This window comes from Ptychodera flava, chromosome 10 (genome assembly GCF_041260155.1).
Source record: "Ptychodera flava strain L36383 chromosome 10, AS_Pfla_20210202, whole genome shotgun sequence".
NCBI classification, from domain to species: domain Eukaryota; kingdom Metazoa; phylum Hemichordata; class Enteropneusta; family Ptychoderidae; genus Ptychodera; species Ptychodera flava.
In genome coordinates, this window is record NC_091937.1 from 28940896 (window position 1) to 28966344 (window position 25449).

The following is a 25449-nucleotide window of genomic DNA, read 5'->3' on the forward strand; positions in this document are numbered from 1 at the left end:
ATCTGGATCATGCCCGGCTTGACGGTCAACCAAACTTGTAGATATTATGTACGTGGTGGTATAACGTATAACCGTGATAAATCTTTCTTTCTTCTTTGTCTTTTCCCTTCATCAGGTGACCATCGCTACGTCTGCAGACACTGCTGGAAAATCTTCCGTTATCCGAACACGCTGAAGGCTCATATCCGCTTCAAGTGCGCCAAGAGTGACAGCACCTCCCCGCACGACACAACTCACAGAGCGGACGATTCCTCCCTGCTAACCACGGCGGCGCACAGTCGATCCAACGGCAACGCCATGGGCACATCGAGTGGCAGTCACGGCAGGAGGAAAGAGGACCTTTTGGGGCACCGACGCCCTTGCAATCCCAAAATCACGTCACATTTTAACTCTTCTCTGATAAATCCCAGTGTTAGATCAGCGTTCAGGCCACACGCCCAGTCTTCGTCAAGTCTGTCGAAAGAACTCAATCACGCGATCGCGAGAACGGACTCTGACCGAGCCATTATTAGGAAAATCGAGCATCATCCGGTTACCATAACAACCCCTGTCGTTACCAGCTGTTCGTCTTTGACGGGGCATCACATCAGAAGCAGTCTCCATAGCAACGGGGAGATGAAAAAGCTTTTCACAACTCCGGCTTTCCCGGTTGAGAAATCCATCACGTACTCCAGCGTCGGCTCGTTACTCCCGTATCACCTCCAGGAGCGACAGCTCACCCATGCTCCCCACAAACCCTTCGAAAAAGCATGCTGTCCGTTGTACAGCCAGACACCTCACGCCCATAGCAACATGTCATTCACCGGAGGCCTGGAAAGAAGTTTGGAGCATGCGCATTACAGTGACTACCACCCATCCTACCCTTTCTATCATCAACAAACTTACGAAATGCACTCGCAGTCTCTCCGGACGTACAACTCTGTCCTACCGATGCCAAGCGGCGAATTTCTATCCTCCAGTCCTCACTATCTTCCATACAAGATACCGTACCCCAACATCGTGAAGTATCCCGAACCGATCAGCTTCGTGGCGCCTTCGGAAGAGTTCTCTCCGTTTAAAATGCCGAACATAGATCGGGAAATCGCGATGCACACTCAACCGATACAGATGAACGAACACCAAAGAGCGCTGCAGCAGTCGCCAAACGGTAAAAAGAAGGGGCACTTGTGCATCTACTGCGGGAAGCTGTACTCCCGGAAATACGGACTCAAGATCCACTTGCGCACGCACACAGGCTACAAACCCCTGAAATGCAAAGTCTGCCTCCGCCCGTTCGGAGACCCGAGCAACCTCAACAAACACATCCGCCTGCACGCCGAAGGCGACACACCGTACAGGTGTGAATACTGCGGGAAGGTACTGGTGCGCAGGCGCGATCTCGATCGCCACATCAAGTCCAGGCATCCTAACGAGGCCAAGAAGAGAGAGGACGAGGAAACGAAGAAAAGCGAAAGAGAAGATGAAGAACTCGACCTCGGAGAAAGTACGTTCAGCAATGACTCAAGTAGCGGATCAGACGAACAGCAGGACTAAAAAGTTTAAAATATGAGTAAAGTTTAATATAGGAGTATTTCGCGCAGTAATATTCCAAATACTTCAGCGTCATGGAGTCATATGTCATATTTTAATATCATTTTCTTTTTGCTTACTTGTCATTACGCAGTCTTTGAAAGTCAGCCTACAGCAAGTTGCTTGGTGCGCATATGACGCCCCCTGTGCACTGTCTGGTGTTTACTTTGTTTTTTATTGTTGACAGACGAGCGGTCCGCCATAATAAGAGAATGAAAATTAGGATAAAGCTTCAAGCTCCATCTACTGTAATTTTATTTCATTTTTCATAATTTGTTTTTATTTTTACTTTTAATTTTAGTTCAATGGCAGACTAGAATTCATTTAGCAACAACGGCAATACATATTTGTATGAGATGCTTTGAATAAGGGGCTACTTCTTTTTATTGCGGAATACTTTAAGGAGAAGAAGCGAACGTTCTTGTTTTCCCGAACAGCACAATGACAATATCAAATTTTCTTGTCTCTTTAGACCACGCATGCTTGGAACGGTGCATCGTGAGACTAAAATCTGGAACACCTGCGATCTGTTCATAGGGAACTAAAATGAAACAAATGCAAGAAAATTGAGCAAATTAAAAAGTGCCCATTAAAACAACTTTCATAGCTGCAAAATGTGTACCACAAAATTACATAACTGTAGTAGTGTTGATCATATTATGCAGTATTCATTGAGACGCTTTGTAATGTTACGCTTTGCAATGTTACCGATTAAAAAACTTTTGTTCATTGCACGAAAGTCAAATGAAAAGAGTCGCCATCTTTGGACATTTCTTTGATGATTTTATATTATTTGAGAAGCAAAGTACCTCGACCGGCACTTAAGGTAAAACGCACCTCGGGGACAGACATTCGGACTCTCAAACTTTTACAATTCTCTTCTGATATACCACATGTGGGGGTTCATTTTAAAGCTCTTGGTGAAAGCAAACTTTTCACCGGCTTAGTTTTTTGAAATTCGAAAATTTTTATTTTTCTCCATAGAGTTAACACAGGGATGGCGGCCATTTTGAATTTCTAATATCGGTAAATCTTGGGTAATTTGTTTCTCTAGTACCAAAATTTGCATGGTGACCCCCTATTTTTATTCTTGATTTTGAAAGAGAATGATTGAAAGATTCCTTGAGGAAAGTTAGAGCAAAAGTTTAAGTCTTTCACTTTCGAGGTGCATACTACCTTTTAAATATATACTGAAGAAAGTGGTCGATTAGATACAGTAAGCACAGCTAACGGTGTACAGCGCTAGTACACATTGTTATTGAGCTCACCATTGTTTCATAAAATATTTTTATTTTAACACAAGCGAAACACCAAAAAGATACTTTTACTTTATCCATTCAAGTAGAGAGCTACGCTACGCTTGTTACAAACAGTAGGCGTAATCCAACCCTTGCGACTAACACGTTCCTATCAAAATTCGAAGAAGCATATTTATATAGGCATTTGAGTAAGTTAACCCTTGTGTGTTTGTTGAACGATGTTCCGTTAACGTTTGAAAAGTAGCTAACATAATAACTGGATACTCTGTAAAGTATGACCAACTGTAAATTCTGAAGTAATTATTTAATATTTATTAACAAAAGCTTGAAAACTGACAAATTTTTAACAAATTAAGAATCAACGTCTTTTTAGTTTTTCATTAATGAAGATTTAAAAGAGAGTGTCCGCGATCTATATATATATATACCAACTTGCCGTTATTTATCTTAGCGCATATTGTTTTTTTTTAATGTATATAATTCTGAGCATTCTGTACAGATAACGACGCTTTGTTGGATAACGATAGCATTTTCTCGTTTGACACAGTAGGAAGATTTCCAAGGGTTTTCATGTTTGGCAAAGGGTGTTTTTCAAAAGGACGATTTCGGATCACTTCAGGTGTATCTGGATCAAACTCTCAATGTAGTCACATTTCGACGAAAGACACTTGTGGTTATAGAGAAGTAAGGTCTGTTTTAAGTTCATACTTTCTAACTTTATTATGTATGTCATGATGTTTGGAAATGGTTAATAAAATTTTAAAACTTTTTTTATAAAAAGACAATTTGGTCATGAATTCGTTGGTACTTTATGTGGCCTCCGTTTTACTATCCGCAGCCATTGTGAAACGTGTGAAAAGATGTGTGTATGAGTACTACTTTTTATATTATTTGTCGTTGAGGGCGTGCTCCAGTTCAATGAAAGAGGTGTGCGCTCACGCTCCGCGCTCCACCTTTCAATTATTACAATTATCGCGAATTATCACGAAGAGCGCAGCCAACGGCCGCCCTAGCAGGAATGGCTGCCTCCAGAATGATGAACTAGTTTATAATAATTCAGGTCTTTCCAACGAAATTTTCATGAGAGTACATTTAAAGTACAATCTGTGCTTCCGCTAACAGGACCCAATATAATGTAAATGATGAAGACAATGGGGTACCCTCTATAGGGAATTCTGTTCTTTTTGAAAACAATGGACCTGATCTGTACTTATAAATTGCCTAGCATGGGTACAGCATTCTCAAATCTTACCAAATTTGTTTCTCAAAAAGATTCCAAAGAATGCATTGGCAGCACTCTCACATCAACGATAGCCTAACCTGGATGCCTCACAGAGATCTATGCTTTGTATTACAATTCCAAAGTGAAGGTAGAAATTTATGAAAGCACAAAATGTGCACGTTTTCAAAAGCATCTTTAGGTGCTTATACAGCAGTGAAACTTCTAATTGCCATTATTCTTTATCAGAACATAACTGTCAAATAATTGTGATGTATTGGCTGTATGTGAAAGCAAAATGCGAGTTAATCTCAAATTAAGTACATGTATTTTTTTTACGGTCACAACATGGCTGCTACCATTTCAAACCTAGGATTTTTCTGGCACACGAGGCAGACATGTAGAGAAATTTGTGATTACATTTTTTTTTCAAACTGATGCAACTTCACAGCATTGAAAGACAACAGTTGTGCTGGTGATAAAGTGAGCGATTTTATTAGGCAACATTAAAGTATTCCAGATCTAATTAATGTTAATAAGTTTGTAAAATAAAAGTATTGACGAGAGGAATATGTCAGATCTGATGATAAAGAAAATAGTTTCTAGAATAAAGACATGCATAAAATATATGATTGAAAACTTTGGTGAAAATTATTGTGAAATTGCTCATTGTTATAAGAGCACTACTTGATCATAGCAAGGCCGAGTAACTAGAGCAAGTTCATTGCTGTTTGAATGCAATTAGAGACATTACTTGTGGGGTCTGCCATTGCTAGAGTGACAAACAGCAAAAGCCTTTTTCAGCCTCTTTTAAAAGTACACATTTTTAGTCTTACAGTGTCAACAACAAATGAGAGGGAGTGTCAAACAACAAACGGGGGGGGGGGGAGGGAGTAAATTACAGTTTTACTTACACTGAATTTTTTGAAAGTCACAGAGGTAGGTAGGTAGAAAGATACAACTTTTATGCATGTCACTGATATCAAATTTAAAGGAACAACTTTTATGCATGTCACTGATATCAAATTTAAGGAAGCCTGCAGTCATGAAATTAAACTGATCAAAGAACACAGATTGCCGATTGGGCAGACATTTAAATCAAATTCTCTCCAAAAGTTAAAGCCTCTCAGGCCTAAATTATATAATATAGAGGAGGCTCTGGTAAGTTAGCAGAAAATCAGGCCTGGAAGGGTTAAATATGTTCAATGCAAAATTAGGCTGATGTACCATAGGTATGACTTGATTGCCACTGTTAATATTTACTGATGAAGATACAGGACGACTGGGTATGGAGTATACGTGTTCCTATTTCCTTTATATATTTGTCTTTTTCACAGAAATCAAAAATTTCTCAGATACCTCATAAAGTTTTGGCCATATAGCTACAAATTATTGGCAGTATTCTACATACAGTGAAACTTGTCCTTGCAGACACCTCTCTAGTCAGGACACCTCTTTATTACGGACAGATTTATCAAGCCAAAAGTTACCATTTGAATAGAATTTTACCTGTCTATACAGGACACCTCTCTAATAAGGACACTTTTCCCTGTTCCTGCAGGTGTCCTTAACACTTTTTCTGCCAAGTCCATATTTCACCACCAGGTCAAGATGGTTAAAATTAATGAAACACAACATATTCCATATGGTGTATTTTAACATAATACTGTACATTTAAAAGCTGTTGAAAACATAAATACTGTAAACTTGAGTTTTTGGACTAAAGATGCTATAACAGACCAAGCCAAGTGGGTGAAAATACATCATGTTTTGGCTCAATACCGCTTTTTACTGACTTGGCTGATGGGGAAGTGATACTGTCTGGCAGGAAGAGGGTTGGTAGACACCTCTCTGATCAGGACATCTTTATTATGGACAGATTTATCAAGCCAAAAGGTTCCATTTGAATAGATTTTACCAGTCTATGCAGGACACCTCTCTTATAAGGATACTTTTTCTGTTCCTGAAGGGCATCCCTAGCAACAGGTTTCACTGTATTTCAAAACGTTATTGCAAACTGGCTCGCTTTAATGAATGTGTGCTTATTGCAACTGGGTTGGGGACTGGATTCAGTTTGATGTTAGAGGACATACTTCATTCTTAATTGACACCGACCCTAAACCAAACCATATTAATTTTTCAAAGTCACTTCCTCCAAGGATAGTGCCAAGATTAAAGAGCTCTGATGTACATGAGGGTCTGTAGGAAGTCTTGCAAAACAGAACAGGCCCGCATGAAAATTTTCTTCAATTTCTTTAGCCATATGAAATGAAGACGTGGAATAAAGATAGAGCCACTTTCCCTTTTGCTATGTTTACATAATAAACATCTACGTGAAATTCATTCTAGCCATTGAACTATCTTTAAGACATGCTGATTAAAGTTAATGTCACAGAGTTGCACATTGTACTGTATAGATAAATGAAAGCTACGAAGTTAGTTAATTTGTTAGTTAGTTAGTTAGTTTAGATCATACAGTATGTTAACATCTATTTTGGTAAATAGCAGGATAATAATTAATTATCCAAGTATCACGTTCAGAGTTGAGAAGCAAAAAACTTTAACCTGTCTTCATCTTATCTGTCACTGAACTGTTTCCATGGGAACAAAGCATCATACATAAATAATTCCACACTTTTCTGATTCAAGCAACAGCTATTCCATAATCAAAATTTGTAGGCCATGGAATATTGCCAGACACTCCTTGAAACAGGAGCAAAAACCTGGTAATCATATCATACCATGACATAACTGGCATACAAGTTAAAGGATGGTTTTACGAAAGCATTTCATCATTTCTCGGCGCACAATGGCACTGAAAAAGTGACTTAGTCCCTGTGACGGGATCTTAAACTTTGGCACATCATGGCCAAAATGATAGGGCATATCTTTCCCTGGCTGAACATATAGAGAAACCTTGTAAGTCTACCAGAAGAAATTTTCGGCGAAAACCAATTTGTCATCGTCAACAGAAGCTGCCTAAAGTGTCTGGTTATCAAGCAAACGGAGAGGGAAGGGGTATTTCAGTGAAATTTTTGAGAGGACTAAGAAAAAATTCTGTGAGTGAACTCAAGCTTTTGCACAATTAAATTGGTCATAAATATATCACTTATTTCAGATCAGGAATGCCCTAATAAAGACTGGAATACTACCCACCTAATAAATAATATTTTTTTAAATATTTCATCAAGATTGAACAAAAATATATTTCACTTTTAATTTCAAACTTGCAAAGGTCACATTCTGTATGGAGTGACATCAGTTATAATTTTCAATCTGAATTCAAAATTTTACAATTTCACAAATAAATGATATTTGAAAACATTTAGTATAGTCTGTTAGTCATAATGCCTTCTCTGTCATAATGCCTACTTTCTGAAAAGGGAAAGCTAAGTCTTTAAGGTGGTTGGAAAGGTTAGAGCGTCAGTTATAAATTTCAACAAACTATTAAAATATAAAAGTAGTCAACATTCTCTGTGGAATAAAAAAACTAGACATTTGGGCACAAAGGCATTGCAGAATTATAGCCTGTTAAAACTTCTGAAAAACTGACCAAATAAGAAGAAGTTGGGGAGTCCTTAATGTATTAACTATGGTAGAGGTCCCCTAGCTTTTAATAAAATGTTTGAAAAGGAAAGTCATTATTTGCTGTTTTTCAGGAAAGTTTGACAAGGTGGTGCTGGCATTCAGAGTGAGTGACTGCTATTGTAAATGCATTTTTAAATTCTTTGAGTGTCAAAGAGGTGTCAAAAGTGAGATTAAACAAAAAAACTGCTCTATGACTTCAAAAGAGGGGTGCAAATATGGCTTGTTTGCAACATTTTTGACAGAATAACAGTTTTCCTACATAATTGTATACCAATTTAATCCAACTTTGAAATGAGATATGGACATGGAATTTTTACAGCCTATTAACAAGGTTACAGATAAGATTTGTATGGCACAATTTTCCTGTGTTTGAAGTACTTTTTTAAAATCACATTTTGAAATTTGAAAGAATTTTTAATAATTTTTTGATATATAAACCCATGTAAAATCATAAAAACAAATTTTATTTACAAATCCTGCCCTACAAATCTTACAATAAATAGTGTCAACATATTTATAACTAATTTGGTAATATTAATACTATCCAATTATTATTAAATTCAAATATGTAATAAAAAATATGAAAAATTAAATTTTAATATTCACTGGTGTCATATTTCAAAATCATGGCTGCAAATATACTTTTTTATATTCTTTGGAGAAAATATTAACTGAGGGAGTTATCCTAAAAATTTGAACAAAATATCTTGATTCTAACACTTGAAACTTGACATTAACTCTGAGAAAAGAATTGGTGCAAAAATAGCCTTTCCAACCACCTTAAAATCTGCTAAATATCATCCCGATTTCCCGTGAATACTTAGTGGAAGAGACACAACTCTAATGCCCTTATACCTGGTGTGTGTAAACATCTGGAGTTATTTCAGTGGGAAAAATTGCACTGCCCTAGTAAACTTTCATACTAGTGTCAATTTATCGATTACAAACAGAGTCACTGTGTATCAATGTTACCTCAAGGTTTGGGCTTTTCAAAGTTTTGAATGAACCGCAAATGCACAAGGAGATAATTTGAAAATTTTGATGATTATTTTGAAAAAGTATATCTATCTTAAGTAACTGTGATGTTATTTTAATGGTGCTTGTGGGACTAAGTTCTGTTCTGTGGCTTGCTAAGAAAGGGCAAGTAAACTTCTTGGCTGACAATCACAAGGGTGATTCGTCGCATTACTGATACACAATTATCATTAGACAACATGGCAGTGTAGTTGCTCTATCCCCTGATTAATAGACTGCATGCAGATTTATTGCTTAACAATAATAATGAAAATATTAGTAACTTATGTACAATTTATAAGGAGAAACATGGCAATAATGCCACAACAAAGGACAAACATTTCTTCCAATATGCCGTCAGTGAACTAGTCATCTATTAAACTAAACAAGATACTGAAAAGTTTTTTCAAAATGTTGAGTTCACTCTCAAATCTACTATTTGTGGTTTTTGAGCAATAAAAAGGCAAATTATTAAAGCTAAATTAATAAATAAGAAAATAAACAAATGGGATTTTAAGATACAGCTTCGTCGACAATGACAATTCAGTTTTCACCTAATTCCATCGATTGTGTTTTCAGTGCACCATCCATTCGTCAGTTTCCACAGAAAGACGGTGAAGTCAACGGCAAAATGGAGACAGTTTGTGACAGGTGTAAGTAGATGGCGAGTCTTGTGGGTTGTAGTCAATGTGGGGCTCTGTCAACTCAAGCCAGTCCTGCAGAAATGGCCGAAGGTCAGGTCGTAGTTCTTGAACTGCGAGTACTGGCGATCCTGGATCTTGTAGCCAGGGAAAGTGCTCTGCTTGAAGGTGTCGTAAGATGAGCCGCACAGGGCAGTCTGGTGATGGCAGCAGAGAAGAGAATAAATTGTAACCTCAAGAAAAATCAAAGATTTGAAGTTCAGGTTTCATCCATGGCGGGACTAAAAAAAAGACAGTCTGTTCATGTTGGCGAGATGCTAGATCAATTAGTCTTGGCATCATTCTATCAAAATTTTAATCATTCGACGGGATATTTTGTATTTTTCAGTATTGTAGGCACCCCTTAACCAGCATGTCATAAATACTATTTTGGTCTCCGTAGAGGGCGCTGTTCATGACTTCTTCAAAGTCTTACACAGTCCTTCCATGAGAGGCAAGTATCAATTGGAGTACGTGGCCAGTTTTTCCTTCTAGCGTGCCTACTGCTGGGCCAAGATGCTGGCAAATAACAAGATAAACATGATTGTTTCCCATTTTGCCAAGATTTGAAAGAAAACTCCAGCTGGGTCACAAATTTCTTCATTTTAAAAAATAATTACAGCCACAGTCATCTTAAACATAGAAGCACACAGGTTTAGATTTGAACTATTTACACATTTGTATAAGGGGTACCAGAAAATTTCACAAAGAAGAGCCTTACACAAAGATTTCAATGAATTATGTCAACATCCTACGATAGTCACTGGTGCAGAAATACATCCTCTATTATTTGTTCTAATAGCGCTGATCGCAAATGACGTCACTGTTCTCTCTCATTAATATGCATAAATAAAAATTTGTCTGCATTTTCCGCAAAAACAAATAAAACAAAACCTGCGTGTGTTAGAGTGGCAATTTAGCGTCACACTTATTCGTATGAATTGATGACTTAGACTACAAGCTGCAACAACAGCCGCGCATACAACAACAAAATTTGTCCGAATTTCAGCATATTTGTCTGAAAGTCGCACGCGTGCAGCTATATTTAGTAACAAACCCGAAATCGCGATCAACGCTATTAGAAAGTTATACCGATACATTCTATTAAAACTCCTTTCATTCCTACAGGCAAGACAAACTAAAATCATCCGTCAAAGTTGTTAGAAAACTACAACAAACCTGGTTGGCAAGAGAGTCATTACAAATTTGTTTGGCCGGAAAATGTCCAGGATTTTTTCAACCATTCAGTGTAGTTTTCTACGTAAGAAAACAAAGTACATAAAATCAGTTCCTAAAATCAACAAACAGATACACATAAAGTATTAACATTTACATGACAAAGATGAAATACTTAAAAAAAATCTTGTGTCTCTAAAAGTGATCATACATTATTCCTTTCTTTGCTCTCTTGTGTCAGCCCATGCTCACCGTACTTAATGTGTCCAATACCGGAGAGGTATACACTGTTCAATATCTTTTCACAAGAGCTGTATTAAACTATAGATTATGCAGACTGTAATAAGAACTGATGACTTCTAGAACTCCCTTGTAGAGAGTTCCAAAATTGTGTAATTACATGTTTAGAACAGTTGCTTTCAATTACCTCTTTCAGTCAGTTGATGAAACAATTTACCAGAATATTGATCAACTTTGTTTTTTTAATGCAAACTTGTGACCAATAACAGTGCGTGTGAACAAAGATTGTAAATAATTTGATACAACAACATCAAAACATCTCGACCACAAAAACTGCCAAAATTTCACCTCAAGTTCAGCAACGGTGACTGCACAGTCAAAGAAGTTAACTTACTCTGGAGACGTTACTTTCAAAACTGACGTAGGAGAATTCAGGTTCCGGTGTCACGTGAATGGTGACGTAGCCACCCTGCAAAAGGAAAATACAAAATTTGCTGTATCTTGAAACTACTTGTACAGAGCATACTCTCTGATCATCCATTCCTGAACAATAAAGAAGCTAGTTCTTGACTTGGTGCTGAGTGCTCCAAATATTTCACTTCAGCAGCATTAAGTCTGGGATCGTTTGTTACACTAGGATTATTTCCTGATTTGATGGGAAAGGATGTTTTTCCTACTTGATTCAAACCTGAAACCCACATTACAACACCCAGCAAGAGTTCAGTATTCTGAAAATCTCGGCTACATTCTAAAAGGTGGTCCTACAAACAGCTAAGATGTTGCAATTTCAATTGCTGTACCCCTCTACATAGACTGAAAGATCCGTCGCCTGAGGGCGCTCTCTACACTCCCAGCGCCCTCAAGCAATACATTTTTCAGTCTGCCCTCTACACAGCAGGAGTTCAACGAAAACACAAACAAACATTGACATGCACGCTGCCACACAACACTGACAAGCTCAATCAACACACTGAATAATCTCTCAACTGGGCTTCAGATAGCCTCAGTGACAACTCTGTCCGCCAACAGAGCTTATCCACGGTGGGCCGAAAATTCTGGAATTTTTCTACGGAATTCAAACTCACACATCTACTCTATCTATTCATCTACAAAAGAAAACTGTCCGGGATATAGCTGGGCAAACAAACATGCACAGTTACATGTATAGCTGTGATAGCAAAAAATGTTTCTTTTGCATAAAAATGATTTCACTGACTGACATCTTTATCGTACAAGTGGAAAAATATGACGGAAGTTGAGATACTTTCAAAAATTCAAACTGGTCAGGAAAGCGCTACATCTTCCTGAGTGACTTGCCATGAAACATTAAATGCAAATATTGTACAAGTGATAAAAATTTCAACAAGCATATACACTCTGTCATTTAATGAGGTATCAATACAGCATCCCTTTCAAGCAAACTCTCACTGCCTCCTTGCTTGCCCCCTAGCATTTATTCTAATCAACATTTCACTATCTCTCTTCTGCTTACATTGGGCAGTAGTCCATTCATGGAGTAGCCACAAGGATCAAACAGAACAGCGTCGATCTTCAACTCCGGAAGTAGGTCGGAAATTCCAGTTTTCTGCAGAACACGGAAGAGAAAGCCATTCATGAGTACGGTCAGCATGTTTCCTTGATATTTTCTTCATCTGCATCATGATATGTTGAGAGAAAACCATGGCTGATATTGAACTCCTCGCACCAACATTGAGGCCTAAGCTTTCTATATACCAGCTACCCTCTGCAAAACTTCCATTTTGAATGTAGTTAAACTACATCAGAGAGATTACGGTAGCTTACATGTAGTTTTATGGTGTCTGTGCACTCACCCCTATTTTATGTTAATGGATTCTCCCTACTACTTGAGAAGAGTAAGGGATACACCAAAGTTCAGAAAGGAAAGGTATGAAATATGGGGCATCTAAACATAGAGCTGTTTGCTATTATAGATTTGTTACTAAATATAGCTGCACACCCACAACACCAGAAACTGCTTGAAATGCACACACATTTGGTCAGTGTTGCATGCATGGCTGTTGTTGCAGCTTGTATTCTGCAACGTTAACATGTCCTTTAGTGTTCATTGTTACACTAGCAGTTGCGTATAAAGTTGAAATTTTTTAGCTGATCTGGAAGTGCAATCTAAAAATGCAGACAACTGTTTATTTTTGCATATTAATGAGAATAATGATGTCATTTGCAAACAGCCTTCCTGCTTTAAAATTAGGAACAGTATCCTTAACACTACATCACTACAAGTATGTGCATTTAAATAATATTCCCTAAATGGTGACAAAAGCCATCCACAGACATTCTCAGAAAGATAGATGCTGTCCATTAGTTCTATCACCTCACACTTCATTGTTTCCACCCAGAAAAAAACAAACACACAAATACCAACAAAGAATAAATAAATAAATAAATAAATAAATAAATAAATAAATAAATAAATAAATACATGAGTCAGTTAATTAATTTGATTTGCTTTCATTATAGTAAAATTACATTAAAATGTCTTACAGCCTGCACAACAACAAATTCAGGCAAGCTGCAGTACCCATACACATATTTTGTTGGCTCACCAAAGAAATCAATACTAGCAATGACAGGGTTCATGATAAGTGACCCAACAAAATGATGGTAAAATTTACTCATCAAGTTTACAACTTACTTTTGATCTAAAGTTTATCACACACAAACCATAGACAACTTAACACACTTTCCAAGCACACTGTTATTTGAAATGTTAAATAAATATTTAAATTACTATTGTCATATGAGAGGATCATGGGTAATATTTGGAATGGGAATGTATCATATTTACAACCTTAGGCCAAGAAAAATAAAAAGACATATTGCAAAAATCATGCGGTCACGTAGGTGTTTTCTCTCAATTTTTTTTATTCTTCAACCAACAAGAATGTGCAAAAACATGAAAGCAACATAGGAATGCACGCAGAGATAAATGCACAGCAGTGTTGCTTTATTATTTTTGTACAGCAACAGTTCTGCGGTTTGACTTTTACTAGTGCAGCAATGCACAGTTATGACAGCTCAATATAACAGTGACATATGTGTACAGTTCTGAATGGAATGTTAGTGTCAGTTATTTTGTTTACAGCTCTGTTTTGTACAGCACTGTGTATGCCTATTTTTAAGGGTATTTTCACTTGATTTCCTAACGAGCAAAAAAAAAAGGTTGATGTAGTGGGTCTGACTTGAGGACCGTGAGGATGAGAAACAGACTTTTTATTTTTCTTGGCCTTACATCTAAATGACTCATCAATACCTTTGAAATTTACTTTTAAAGAATTTGGCACAGGACTAGTAATTAATTTCCCATAGGTCTCCACATCAGCATTAAGCTAAATATTCCTATTTTAAAACATTTAACGGTATAAATTCTCTTGACAGGCAGTCCATTGAAATTTTGAGTTGGAGATGAGAACAGCGCCCCCAGTGGTGTGTTTTTTGCAGAAATTCATACTCGTTATAATGATTTCCATGGACCTTACATAACTCCCTGCACTACCATAGAATGCTATAGCCATCATTCACAATCAGTCTGCATTGTGATTCTAGCAGACGATGATCTTTGCAAAAATGTTTCACATCCAAGCTCCAGCATAACAAACGTCGATTGCATGTATCAAAACTCACATGTGAGAAGAACTTAACATCCAAAATATTTTAGTGCGTAATAAAGCGGAAGTGAAAAACTGGTCTTGCACGATTTACATGAACTTGACCAATGAAGAGTGCAGTAATTTTTCAGGATATCTGACATGCCTCGGGACTCTAATCTCACTATATGAATCAAGAGAAGAAGTTAGCGAAGGTGACTTCCAACATTTCTAATCAAAGAAAGACTTTCACAGTCCCTGTGTCATGTGGCTGTGATTATGAAGAAAAAATACACAATGTAATCAAAAAAGACTTTTTTCTGAAATATAACTAGTCAAGTTGGTTAAAACTGGAGGAGCACAACATGTCCAATATGCTACATTTTCACTGCACACAGAGATACCTTACACATGATTTCTACGGGCTACAACTGCACTGCTATAACACACCATGCCAAGTGAGTGAAAACGCGTACTGTACAGTATGGATTTGGCTCAATACCGCTTTTTAGCGGACTTGGCAGACGGGGAAGTGATACTGTCTGGCAGGAAAAGGATTAACCACCGCTGTCTACCAAGACTTCTTGGTACAACATGCTGGTAAAGCACACGGCAACATGGTAAAGCCATGCATACTTGCACTGGGCAGGGCATCCAGGTTAGAAATTCAGATATACCAACAAGTTGGATGAGAGCACCAAGCGGTGGCCATTACTGCTGTAGTTCTAGAATGGTAGCACATTAACAACAAATATTACAAGCGATTAAACTAGTCATGCTGTATAAAATTAGTTAAGGATCTGATAGCATTAAGATTTCAGGCCATTCTATTTACAAGAGGAGATAGCTCAGAGGTTAAAGGTCAGAGAAGACAAAATTAACATGTCATGCAACGTAGGTGACAGTATAGTTTTTGCGCCATTGTTAGTACAAACGTGTCTGAGTTTACAAAACCATGTGTGAATGTGGACATCACAGCTATACGTGCACAGCTGCGTCCCAAACTCACATTGGGCGTCTTGACTGCCGCTGTCCTGGTGACATCAGTCTCATCGCTGCCGAAGATCAGCTGGATGCAGACAAAGCAGGCACGGTGTCATTCATTGCGGTTCTAAGGCAAATGATGTCACGCTAATGGGAAAGATGCATGCAAAGGAAATCCCCCTTTGGCTGCCCTGATTCGGCGTGTTTGTCTTGGCAGAACAATTTCATGACTTTAATAGTGAACATTTAGTGACGCCCTACTATTCAGATAAATTGTTTTACTCTGTAGGACAAACTGTTGCTCCATTAACCCTTTGAGTGCTGTAATTTTTCCTACCAAAATTTTACTGCCACATTTTACCAATCTCTAATGAACTTTTCTGAAATTTTTGATAATTTTGGACCAAAGGACATCATATTTTATTGGCTACAGATTTTTATAAAAATTTTGGCAAAAATCTGAGAAAAATTGACTGTAGTATATATTTATAAAGGTGAGAAAAATTGACATTGAGCTCAAAAGGTAAAGAAGCAAGATTTTCACGCATGTTGTACTTGGTTACAAGGCCGTTTACTCTCTTTTCAAAATCAAGAGTAAAATCAGAGGTCATCCTCAGAGTTTGGTGCCATGGAAACAAATTACCTGACATTTACTGATATTTGAAATTCAAAATGGCTGCCATCCCTGTGTTAACTCTATGGAGAAAAATAAAATTTTTGATTTTCGAAAAACTAACATGGTGAAGGTTTTTCTTACATCAAAAGCTTTAAAATGAGCCCCAAAAAGTGATAGTTCAGAAAGGAATTATCAAAATTTGAGTCTGAAAATCTGTCCCCCGAGGCGCATTCTACCTTAAAAAGCCACTGCTGCTTAGTCATAAGTATGACTTTGAGAGACTCACCTCGGACACTTCTTCAGCTGTGGTACAGTCTGTTTTATAAAACTGTGCCATCACATCCCTGTCCAAGTCGCTCATCAAAATCTGATTACTACAGTTAAGGTAAAACTTATTTCTGTGATGAACAATGAAATCACACCTAGTAACTTTCACACAACTATAAACATCACGTGGTATACGCATCTACAAGAGAGTGTAGTGTCAGGTGTACAGATGAATTAATGCATGACACATGCAAAGCAATAGTTTAAATTTGTGCAAAGTCCATTTATGAGTACTATGAATGAAAATACTATAATAACCAATCATTATCAATGTTGGGAATTTAGGTTTCAGACTACATATGTTCACAGGCCATTTGGGAGCACAGATCTGTCTGTGTCACACTCAAGGTAGTATCACCTCGAAAGTGAAAGACTTCAATTGTTGCTAAAACATTCCTAATGAAACTTTCAACCATTCTCTCACAAATCAAGAATGAAAATCAGGGGTCACCATCCAAAGTTTAGAATTAGAGAAACACATTACCTGACATTTACTAATATTTGAAATTCAAAATGGCTGCCATCCGTGTGTCAACTCTAGGAGGGAAATTAAAATTTTCGATTTCAAAAAAAATAAGCCAAGGAATATATTCTTACTACCACAGCTTCAAAACGGCCCAAAAATGAGGTTTCCAAAAACCCACAGATCTAAATATCTGTCCCAATGTGCATTCTATCTTTAAGGCAAACAAAATGTGCCCTGGAAAAAAATATTTTCAAAAGAAAGTTATTAATACCTTGCAGCATCTAAAAAGTGATTAATGAGATCTAATTTTATCCCGTATAATTATCACAAAGAAGAACTGTACTACATACACTTATGATTTTAGAGCACTAATTTCCATTCATGTACGTAAATGAAGGGATGCAACAGAGTTTTATTTGACAAAGTCTTTGGGCGACTGGAAAGCTACAAAATTGGTGAACTATGAACTGGCATGAATGCTGAATTTGCTTCACATTAGCTGGCATTCATCACAATTTCTGGAAAGAAGCGATGCTTATCGACAAAAAAGTTGCGCAGCCGCAGACAGGATGACCCCATCCCTTTATGTCAAAGGATACTTCTAATGTTTGGTCAGGTTCCTGGACACTGAGAGCCACATCGAGAGTGTACAAATACCTGAAATGAAAAAAAAATGAACAAAGAAAGTCAACAACACACACCTCCTCCTACAAGTACTTATTGATCAAAGTGTGGTCACATGTGGTGACAAGCTTAGATATGCTCTGCCTTCTTGTGAGGATAACCCTTTGAGTGCTGTATTTTTCCCGCCAAAATTTTAGTGTAACATTTTACCAATTTTTATGAATTTTTCTGTAATTTTTCTGATAATTTTAGACCAAATGAACACAACATTTCATAGGCCAGAGTTTTTTATCAAAATTTTAGCAAAAATTGACTGAGGCATATTTTGTAAGGGCGATAAATATGGCGCTCAAAGGGTTAAAATTGCCTTTTGCAGTTAAGCATAAACATATGAGTGAGTTGTAAGATCAACCTTTGAGTACCAACTCAACTTTGTCTCCTCTATAAAATATACTCCAGTCAACTTTTTTAGATTTTTCTCAAAATTTTGATCAAAAAATGTAGCTAATGAAGAGTGATGTCCGTTCAGTCCAAAATTATCAAAATAATTACAGAAACAAATCATAAAGTTTGCAAAATGTTGCACTAAAAGTTCAGTGGGAAAAATTAGTGCATTCATTGAGCTATTGTTAAAGTAGTTTCTGTCAAAGTGTGTTGCTGCATCATCTGTATTTCTGATAAATGAAACTGTCACGTCGGACATACCAAATTTCACCGGTAAACACGCACAATTATCTGAGATTTTAAATATTTAAATTTTTTTTCAAATTTTTTGTGAACAGTCCTTATTATTATTTTACACAAACAGCTTAATCTGATTTGTGATGAATAGCAGGTCAGTTCAACTGCAGTTATTGGCACTCTTTGATGTTACGATGAAGGAAAACACCTAAATTAAACTGTCCTGGACACATTACTAATGCCAGGACAAACAAGTAATTTTTAATAGCCAAACAGTTTTTTTTCTAGTATAGAAACAAACGTGTTTAACCATCATCAAAGGAAACGCTGAAAAATTCAATTTCATGCATGATAACACTGATAATATTCTCTTCGAAGCGGTTCTTCTGTACCATCATGTCATAAATCCCACTTTCAATGAAATGAAGTAATGTAATAATTCAATAAAGAAAGCGATTTCTCTTTTGTAGAGTGAAAGAATACACCTTTTATAACAAAAGTGATAGTTATACTGGAAATACATCATAAGAAAGTGACATATTCCATTTTTTCCATTTCAACAGAAATAAAAGAACATCTGGCATAGACTCATACTGTACTTCCTTTACATTTATAATGCCGAGGGCAGTTTGACAACGTTATCAATAAATTTGTCATATTTTTGTTTCTTTGAATTGTCTGTGATAAAGGTCAGCTGAAATAGAGCTAACTGCCGGGAATTGAAATTCCTTCATAAGGGGATAGCGTAGGCGAGATACGAAATTTCGATTTCCTGAGGGAAAGACATTGCTCTACACATGATATCAGTTCTCTAAGTCTCAGGACAAATGTCATAGATTGCTGATTACAAAGCATCAATCAGTATGTTTAGTTGTTTTTGAACAAATATTTTTAACTAAAGAATGTTGAGCCACTCAGTATTGGCTTGTCATCTTGGTGTGTATGTGTGATACACTGATATGGCTAACACAGTTACAGTACATGTAAGTATGCCCATGTCTGGACCTGAGAAATCTTGAAAAACTCTACACTGGCTGTGCTGACAGGCCACATGCTGGGTTCTTTCCACAGTCTGTGGACTGAGAAATGTCGCAGTCACAGACATAACAAAATTATCAAAGTCTGCACAACATCTGCGGCACTGGTTGCAAGACAAGGAAAAGTGATAACCATGCACTGAATACAGACCAAAACCCTACATGAGGTCTTCTCAGAATCAGAATTATCTTGCAAAATTCTTGAACCGTACTTGCATGTTACAATTCATGCCACAGAAATCTTTTCAAGCATTTAATTAACCTTTTCACTGCCAAGGTTTGGCCTAAACCAATTGTTATCGATGGTGAACTTGAATGTGGATCTGTTGGGCTGAACGGGCTATAAAAGTCCCTACAACATTTTCACCATTAAAGTGTGGCCTTTGTCTGTCTCTGGATCCATTGATAGGAAAGAGGGCTATAGAAGCTATATCGCACCAGTAATCACCCATTTGACAAACTAAAATTGCAGCTCTCTGTAATAACATAACATTTCTCCCTGATTGCCTGGCTGGTGAGTAAAATTTATTCTAAGCAACATGCCTCCCAGGGATATCAATTTTCCAACAGGGCCCAAAGGGCAAACACAAAAACCATTTGAAAATCAGACGTCTGTACAGCTTTGATCTGTTTTTTGCAGCTTGCGTAAACTACCATGGCAACACCCTGGAAGCAGGAAGCTCCTCAAATGTCAATACAAATAGAGGGGGAGGAGGGATTAGGGGGTTTCATCATGAACGAATAAATATCATGATTATGTCATTATTTTATGTTCTTACATATTTTTCAGCATTTCGTTTTATTAATCAGAGATAAGAATCATTCATTTATTGAAGCGGCAGCCAATTGCACTGTTTAACAAATTTGAAATAAATAACCTTAAGAAGAAAAGTCTCCATAATCCTGGCTAACCATACCTCCACTGTATTATGGATTTTACTTGATGAGCAAATAATCAATACGTACACAAACGACTTAAAGACCAGCTGCCGTCAATTCATTTCAAGTTTTAATAACTGCTGACAATACTCTGTTGCTTAGCAATCAAATTCTGTTCCTCGGTGATGAATCTCTGTCCTTCCACAAATTACTGTAAGAAGGCTGACAAAATGTTGCCTGTAGCAGTTTTTTAAATTTAGACTTACAATTAATCCGTCTAAAAATAATCAGTATTTGTCGATGGTAATACACTAAGGTGCCCGGCTGCTGGCACAATGCTGTAATCTACTTTGGCAGAAAGATTTACAATTTACGAACATGTGTGCACATTCATACAAAATTCATAAGAAACATCACAAACACTCTTGCCAGCAGAAAAAAGCTTACAGATTATGTCAAGCATGTGGAATTGTTTAAACCTTTGAGCGCCAAAGTCTATTTTTGTCCCCTACATAAAATAAACCCCTGATAATTTTTCTCAGATTTTTGCCAAAGTTTGTGAAAAAACTGTAGCTAATGAAATGTGATGTCCATTTGGTCCAAAATTATCAAAAAATTACAGAAAAATTCATAAAAATTGGTAAAATTTTGCACCAAAATTTTGTCGGGAGAAAATTATAGCACTCAAAGGGTTAAATTTCTTGATGTGACAGAAAAATGAGGGAAATCAATCATCTGAGGGGAGTTTTGACATGAAAGTCTAAAGAATGGCGTAAGGAATATTGACAAGCTATGAGAATTTATGAATTAAACACTTTTAATCTAGAAAAAGACAAGAATGCAGCTGCGGTATGTATATCTTTAATTATGTTCTATTTACTCAGTTCATTGCAAATTTCATGTGAAATCCCCCAAGATTGCAACTTGACGAAAATGGTTACGCATTTCTTTACATTTTGATAAATATCGCACTTGCATGGGGCCAGCCTACCTGAGTCAAAACTTCAGTATGACTATATGTTATAGTATGGTTAGTTTACTTCTTGTTGAAGGAACAATATATCTGAAACTTTTGATAATGTTATTTTTTCATGAATTTTGTTCCTTTGAACAACGACATCAAAATACTAAAGTGATAGCCTTTTCAACATGATGCATTGTGAATGATACACGATATTGCTGTTGATACTGAATTCTAGTGCTGTAACTTAAGCTTTCAACAATAACATATTGGACACTGAATGTACGTAACATTGGCTGAGTTGATGAGTTAAACACTACGCATTCAGACAAGATTTGGGAAGAAGAACCTGATAACTAAACAGAATTTTAACAACTTAAACACCACAAAAATGCAGGAAAATACATAAACAGCTACAGCTAATGGATTGTTCCCAAATTACGATGGCATATCAACACCAACAAATATAGTCATTGTACAGGGCAGGTTTCATGTGACATCAAACACACAATCTCTGAGCTGTCATTAAAGTCAGCCACGTATTCATATTATTGAGAATTCCTGGTAACTTTGGATATGACAAGCCTATGTATGAAAACAAACTGTGGCATCTCATGCTCAATTTTGTTGATAATTGTATCCATTTATGTACAGAGTGGTAATGAGCACTATTCAACTATGCAAATAAACTTATTACAATTCATGATCAATGGAGAATAAAATTGGCCTAAAATTGTGCATTACGTATATTGCTGTATATTGCTTGCTTAACATATTTTCTTGAGGAAAGAAACTACTCACCAACAGTCGCCATTCATTCTTCCCAAAACGTAGGCAGCTCCATCTGCGAAAGGTATAATAAGCAATGCTATTATTTCATGGTATACCTTTCCACTGGTGAACTCTCACACGCCCCATAGCCATGTGGAAAAGTCATATCGAACAATACACAGTAGAGCCATGAAGCTGGTAAACAGTAGTAGCACAAGGTTCTTACATCTTACAGCTGAGACAAAACCCAATACGGGTATTTATCAAGGTGAGGACACGTTGTTGAGTATCTGTTTGAATCTGAGTTATATAACATGACGTGACACTGAACATGCATGTAGTGTTGTAAAGTGTATCTACAATACTCATACAGCAGGTATGAATAATTTCTGAAGGTCATAAACTCACTATAAAAACCAATAAACATTTACTATCATTATACTTGTTAAAACCTACAACCCTGAAATCTAATCACAGAACTCATGAAGCTCGTCAAGCTTTAATTACCAATTAATTTGACTTATATTATAGCTTTGTTTATACCATGAATTTTGTGACATATCATACTCTTAGATTATTACTGATGTATATGATTATCCAGCATTGTGGCTCCATATGTTTTCTACATCTACAAATTCCCTGGCATTGTCAAAACTATAAAATAATAGCGATAATGTACCACCTCTGGCTCATAATGGACTCAAGCAAACTTTGCAAATATATTTGGCTTTGCCTCATGCGTTGTGTCATGCAAAGTTCGGTTTCATCCTTTAAGGGCTGGGAGGGGTGGATTATTGCTTAAATATTGTTATTTTATAATTCAATAATGCAGCTTAATACTGCCAATTCGATGTCACGAGATGAAAAAACAAAGTATGTACATGTAACTTTTAAAGCAACAATAGCCTTCCCTTCGACAAGTACTGTACTTGTCTTCAAGAACTTTTCTGGAGACACTACTGAATTCAGCTTTGGTACATACCCATATAAAAATGTCCCATTGGAATGTATGCGAAAAAGTTCCAAAGGGAAGCTAATGGGACTGCTCTTGGATATTTGAAGGATGTCAGTTGTCATTTGGGTCAAAGACTTCCATGCATCAGTCTCAACTGATTGGGAACAGTAAGTCTATAACAGTAACCACATTTCTGTAAGATGCAATATGCCTACATTGTACATACATACATGACTGCGGTAACAGTTACAATGCTTATATATGATGAGTCAAAACAATAAATATCACTTGTTTACTTACTGGGAAATATCTTGTCCAAAACACTCACCTACAAAACGGAGAAAAAATACATATCACAGCATTTGCAAATATCTAGATTTCACAAATTGTGTGCTTTATTGGGTTGCAAGCTCAGTTGTTTGCGGAGGGCCCATATTTCTCTCATGAACCTTACACAACGTTTTTATGTCAATGGTCCCATAACTGTCTGCCAATTTAAATTTACAAAAAACTGGAGGATTTGCAAGTGTCTGCCCTACGAGTCCAGGTACCTTATACTGTACAAATATTTTGATGACATATCCAGCGATTCATGATGACTCAGTAAACAAAAATCTATGTACACACTCAAACAGACATGTGTGTACAAAGAAAACCCTCAAACCAAAGAAACGAAAATAGCACTGAACTATGGCACATATGAGTACCGGCAACTTTTTTCCATTGTACAATATACTGGTCATAAAAACTGTACCATTCAAACACTACGCAAGAGAACCTGCTGATAGGCGATGCAAACAACTATTACACAAAAATTGTACTCAAAGTGTTATTACTCATGAACAGGGCACTTTGGCCCAAACACGGTCCAAATTCTTGTAATCGTACAATGTACATTATATTCACCTGTACACTTATGCTGTATCAATTTTAAAATATCTGTGCATCTTGTTCTATGAAAGTTTTATCTGATGAATTTTCTCTGTGACAGAGAGCAAGGAATTTGCTTCATTTTTGTTGTTATTTTTACACTGAATCAACGATGACAGGAGAACCCACCTCATCTTCAAAGTTCTTGTGCGGACCAACTTGGAGTTCCGGTCGCAGGAAGTTCTTCCGTGAGTAGAATATATCCTGCTCAGAGAAATACAGGAAAAGAATACCAATTCAGAGAGCAAGTACTGAAAATCTCTCAACACAATGCGATCCCTTTCACCAACATTTCCCTGTACATTGGTCCAGCATTCCTATCGGAATCGATGGAGAATGTGGGCCACGTCTGGAGGCAAAAGGGTTGAGTTAATATCTTCACTTGAGAAGAATTAGACAAAGAAGACATGGAGTGTCCTGTTTGGACACTATAGAGCTCAGTTCTGTAGGAGGAGAAATGTGTAATGTAATCTTTTGCTTGACGACATTGGGTCGTCACAGTATCATAAACAGCACCTTTATAACTGTTGAACACATTCTGTACATACCATCCCTCACCTTTGGTACATGTAAATGTGGTCATGGTTGACTTCATCAAGACAGACAAGTCACACATTAAAGTAAATACACTGAGTGTTGTCAGGGATTTCAAATCACTATAAGGGCTGCAAAGTACATGTAGCATTAGGATCAGCATGCCCCCCTAACTTTTTAAGACTTCAAAACTTTTTTGAGCCACTTTAGCAATGTCTTGATGTTTCTTTTGGCCAGTCCTAAGCAGATATATGTCATGTTTCAGACAAAGAGAAGAACACTTTGGAGTAAGGTGTCATGTCAAATTGGCTTAGTAGAGGGCACATTAGGAAGGGCTTTTCTACTGGAAAAGATCATGTCCTAAACACTGATCACAGATGCATACTGTGTACAACGTACACAATTTTTTTGTGTGCTGTGGACAACAACAAAATAGCTTGACAGAATCAAATTCCATCGAGTTGATTTATTCTCAGATTTGGCAAAAATTCTGATGTTTTCCATCCACCATGAAATGCAGAACATGTCTCACTATCCATAGACAGCATTTGATACCTAAAATTACCAGCAGTGTGTGTACACAGTTTAGTGTACATGCTAATGGAAACACCCACCTCAACGTCTTCAAATCCGATCTCCCGGGCAAGTTTAAGGATGTCTTCCATAGCAAACAGTAACGTGGTCTTCCCACATGTCTTCAAGATGAATCGCCTTTCTGATAGAAACATACTGCTTTCACTGCAAAAATATTACAATTTGAGAAAAAAAATATAATTACAGACAATTGCAGACAGAGACCGGCTTCTTTTTGCTTGCAATATGGGATTTGAAAATCAAATGAATCATAAAAACCTATTAGTTCACTACATTTAGAAAATAACTTAATTTAATGCTTGATAGTCAAAATTAAAATGTTTTATACACACTTAAAAAAACCTTTAATTGCGTATATCATGAAGTCTAGTATAGCCTTTAACCTCAATCCTGCAGAGTCAGCAGAATCTGTACTGATTCTCAAGATGCTCAGAAGCTGGTTTTGAGTGCTACTGTATTATCCTGAAAAGTGCGGGAAATTCTGTGATGTCTACTATTTCCATACATGTACACGTATCAAGTGAGATCCGGTGATACACACACATACACACCATGAGGCGTTTTTTTTCGAGGCTAAAAATGCTAAGCTGAGCACAAGTTCGTGTAGCGTATGAGGCTACCACTTCCATCACTCCTGGGGGTTCATTTTAAAGCTCTTGATCTAAGTAAATATTTTACCTTCTCAGTTTTTCGAAAATCAAAAATTTTGTATTTCTCTG

The 25449-nt window shown here is 36.9% G+C and overlaps 2 protein-coding genes across 3 annotated transcripts in view; one reads left to right on the forward strand and one right to left on the reverse strand.

Moving 5' to 3' along the window:
- Positions 1-3600, forward strand: part of LOC139142424 (PR domain zinc finger protein 13-like) — a 33108-nt gene extending 29508 nt beyond the window's left edge. Inside the window, exon 3 of the mRNA XM_070712352.1 lies at positions 116-3600. Coding sequence (XP_070568453.1) covers positions 116-1533 — 1418 coding nt within the window. The 3' untranslated portion in view covers positions 1534-3600. The remainder of the gene's footprint in view (positions 1-115) is intronic.
- Positions 3601-11080: 7480 nt separating this feature from the next.
- LOC139142437 (S-adenosylmethionine decarboxylase proenzyme-like) overlaps positions 11081-25449 on the reverse strand; it is a 40023-nt gene continuing 25654 nt past the window's right edge. The window contains exons 3-11 of one of the 2 annotated variants that reach the window (XM_070712369.1): positions 24751-24874; positions 23732-23806; positions 22973-23000; positions 21748-21790; positions 17364-17421; positions 16258-16338; positions 15381-15440; positions 12238-12330; positions 11081-11214 (exon numbers count right to left, since the gene is read on the reverse strand). In XM_070712369.1, the coding sequence (XP_070568470.1) occupies positions 11131-11214; positions 12238-12330; positions 15381-15440; positions 16258-16338; positions 17364-17421; positions 21748-21790; positions 22973-23000; positions 23732-23806; positions 24751-24874 (646 nt within the window). In that variant the 3' untranslated portion in view covers positions 11081-11130. The remainder of the gene's footprint in view (positions 11215-12237; positions 12331-15380; positions 15441-16257; positions 16339-17363; positions 17422-21747; positions 21791-22972; positions 23001-23731; positions 23807-24750; positions 24875-25449) is intronic. The other variant, XM_070712370.1, reaches the window with a different exon arrangement.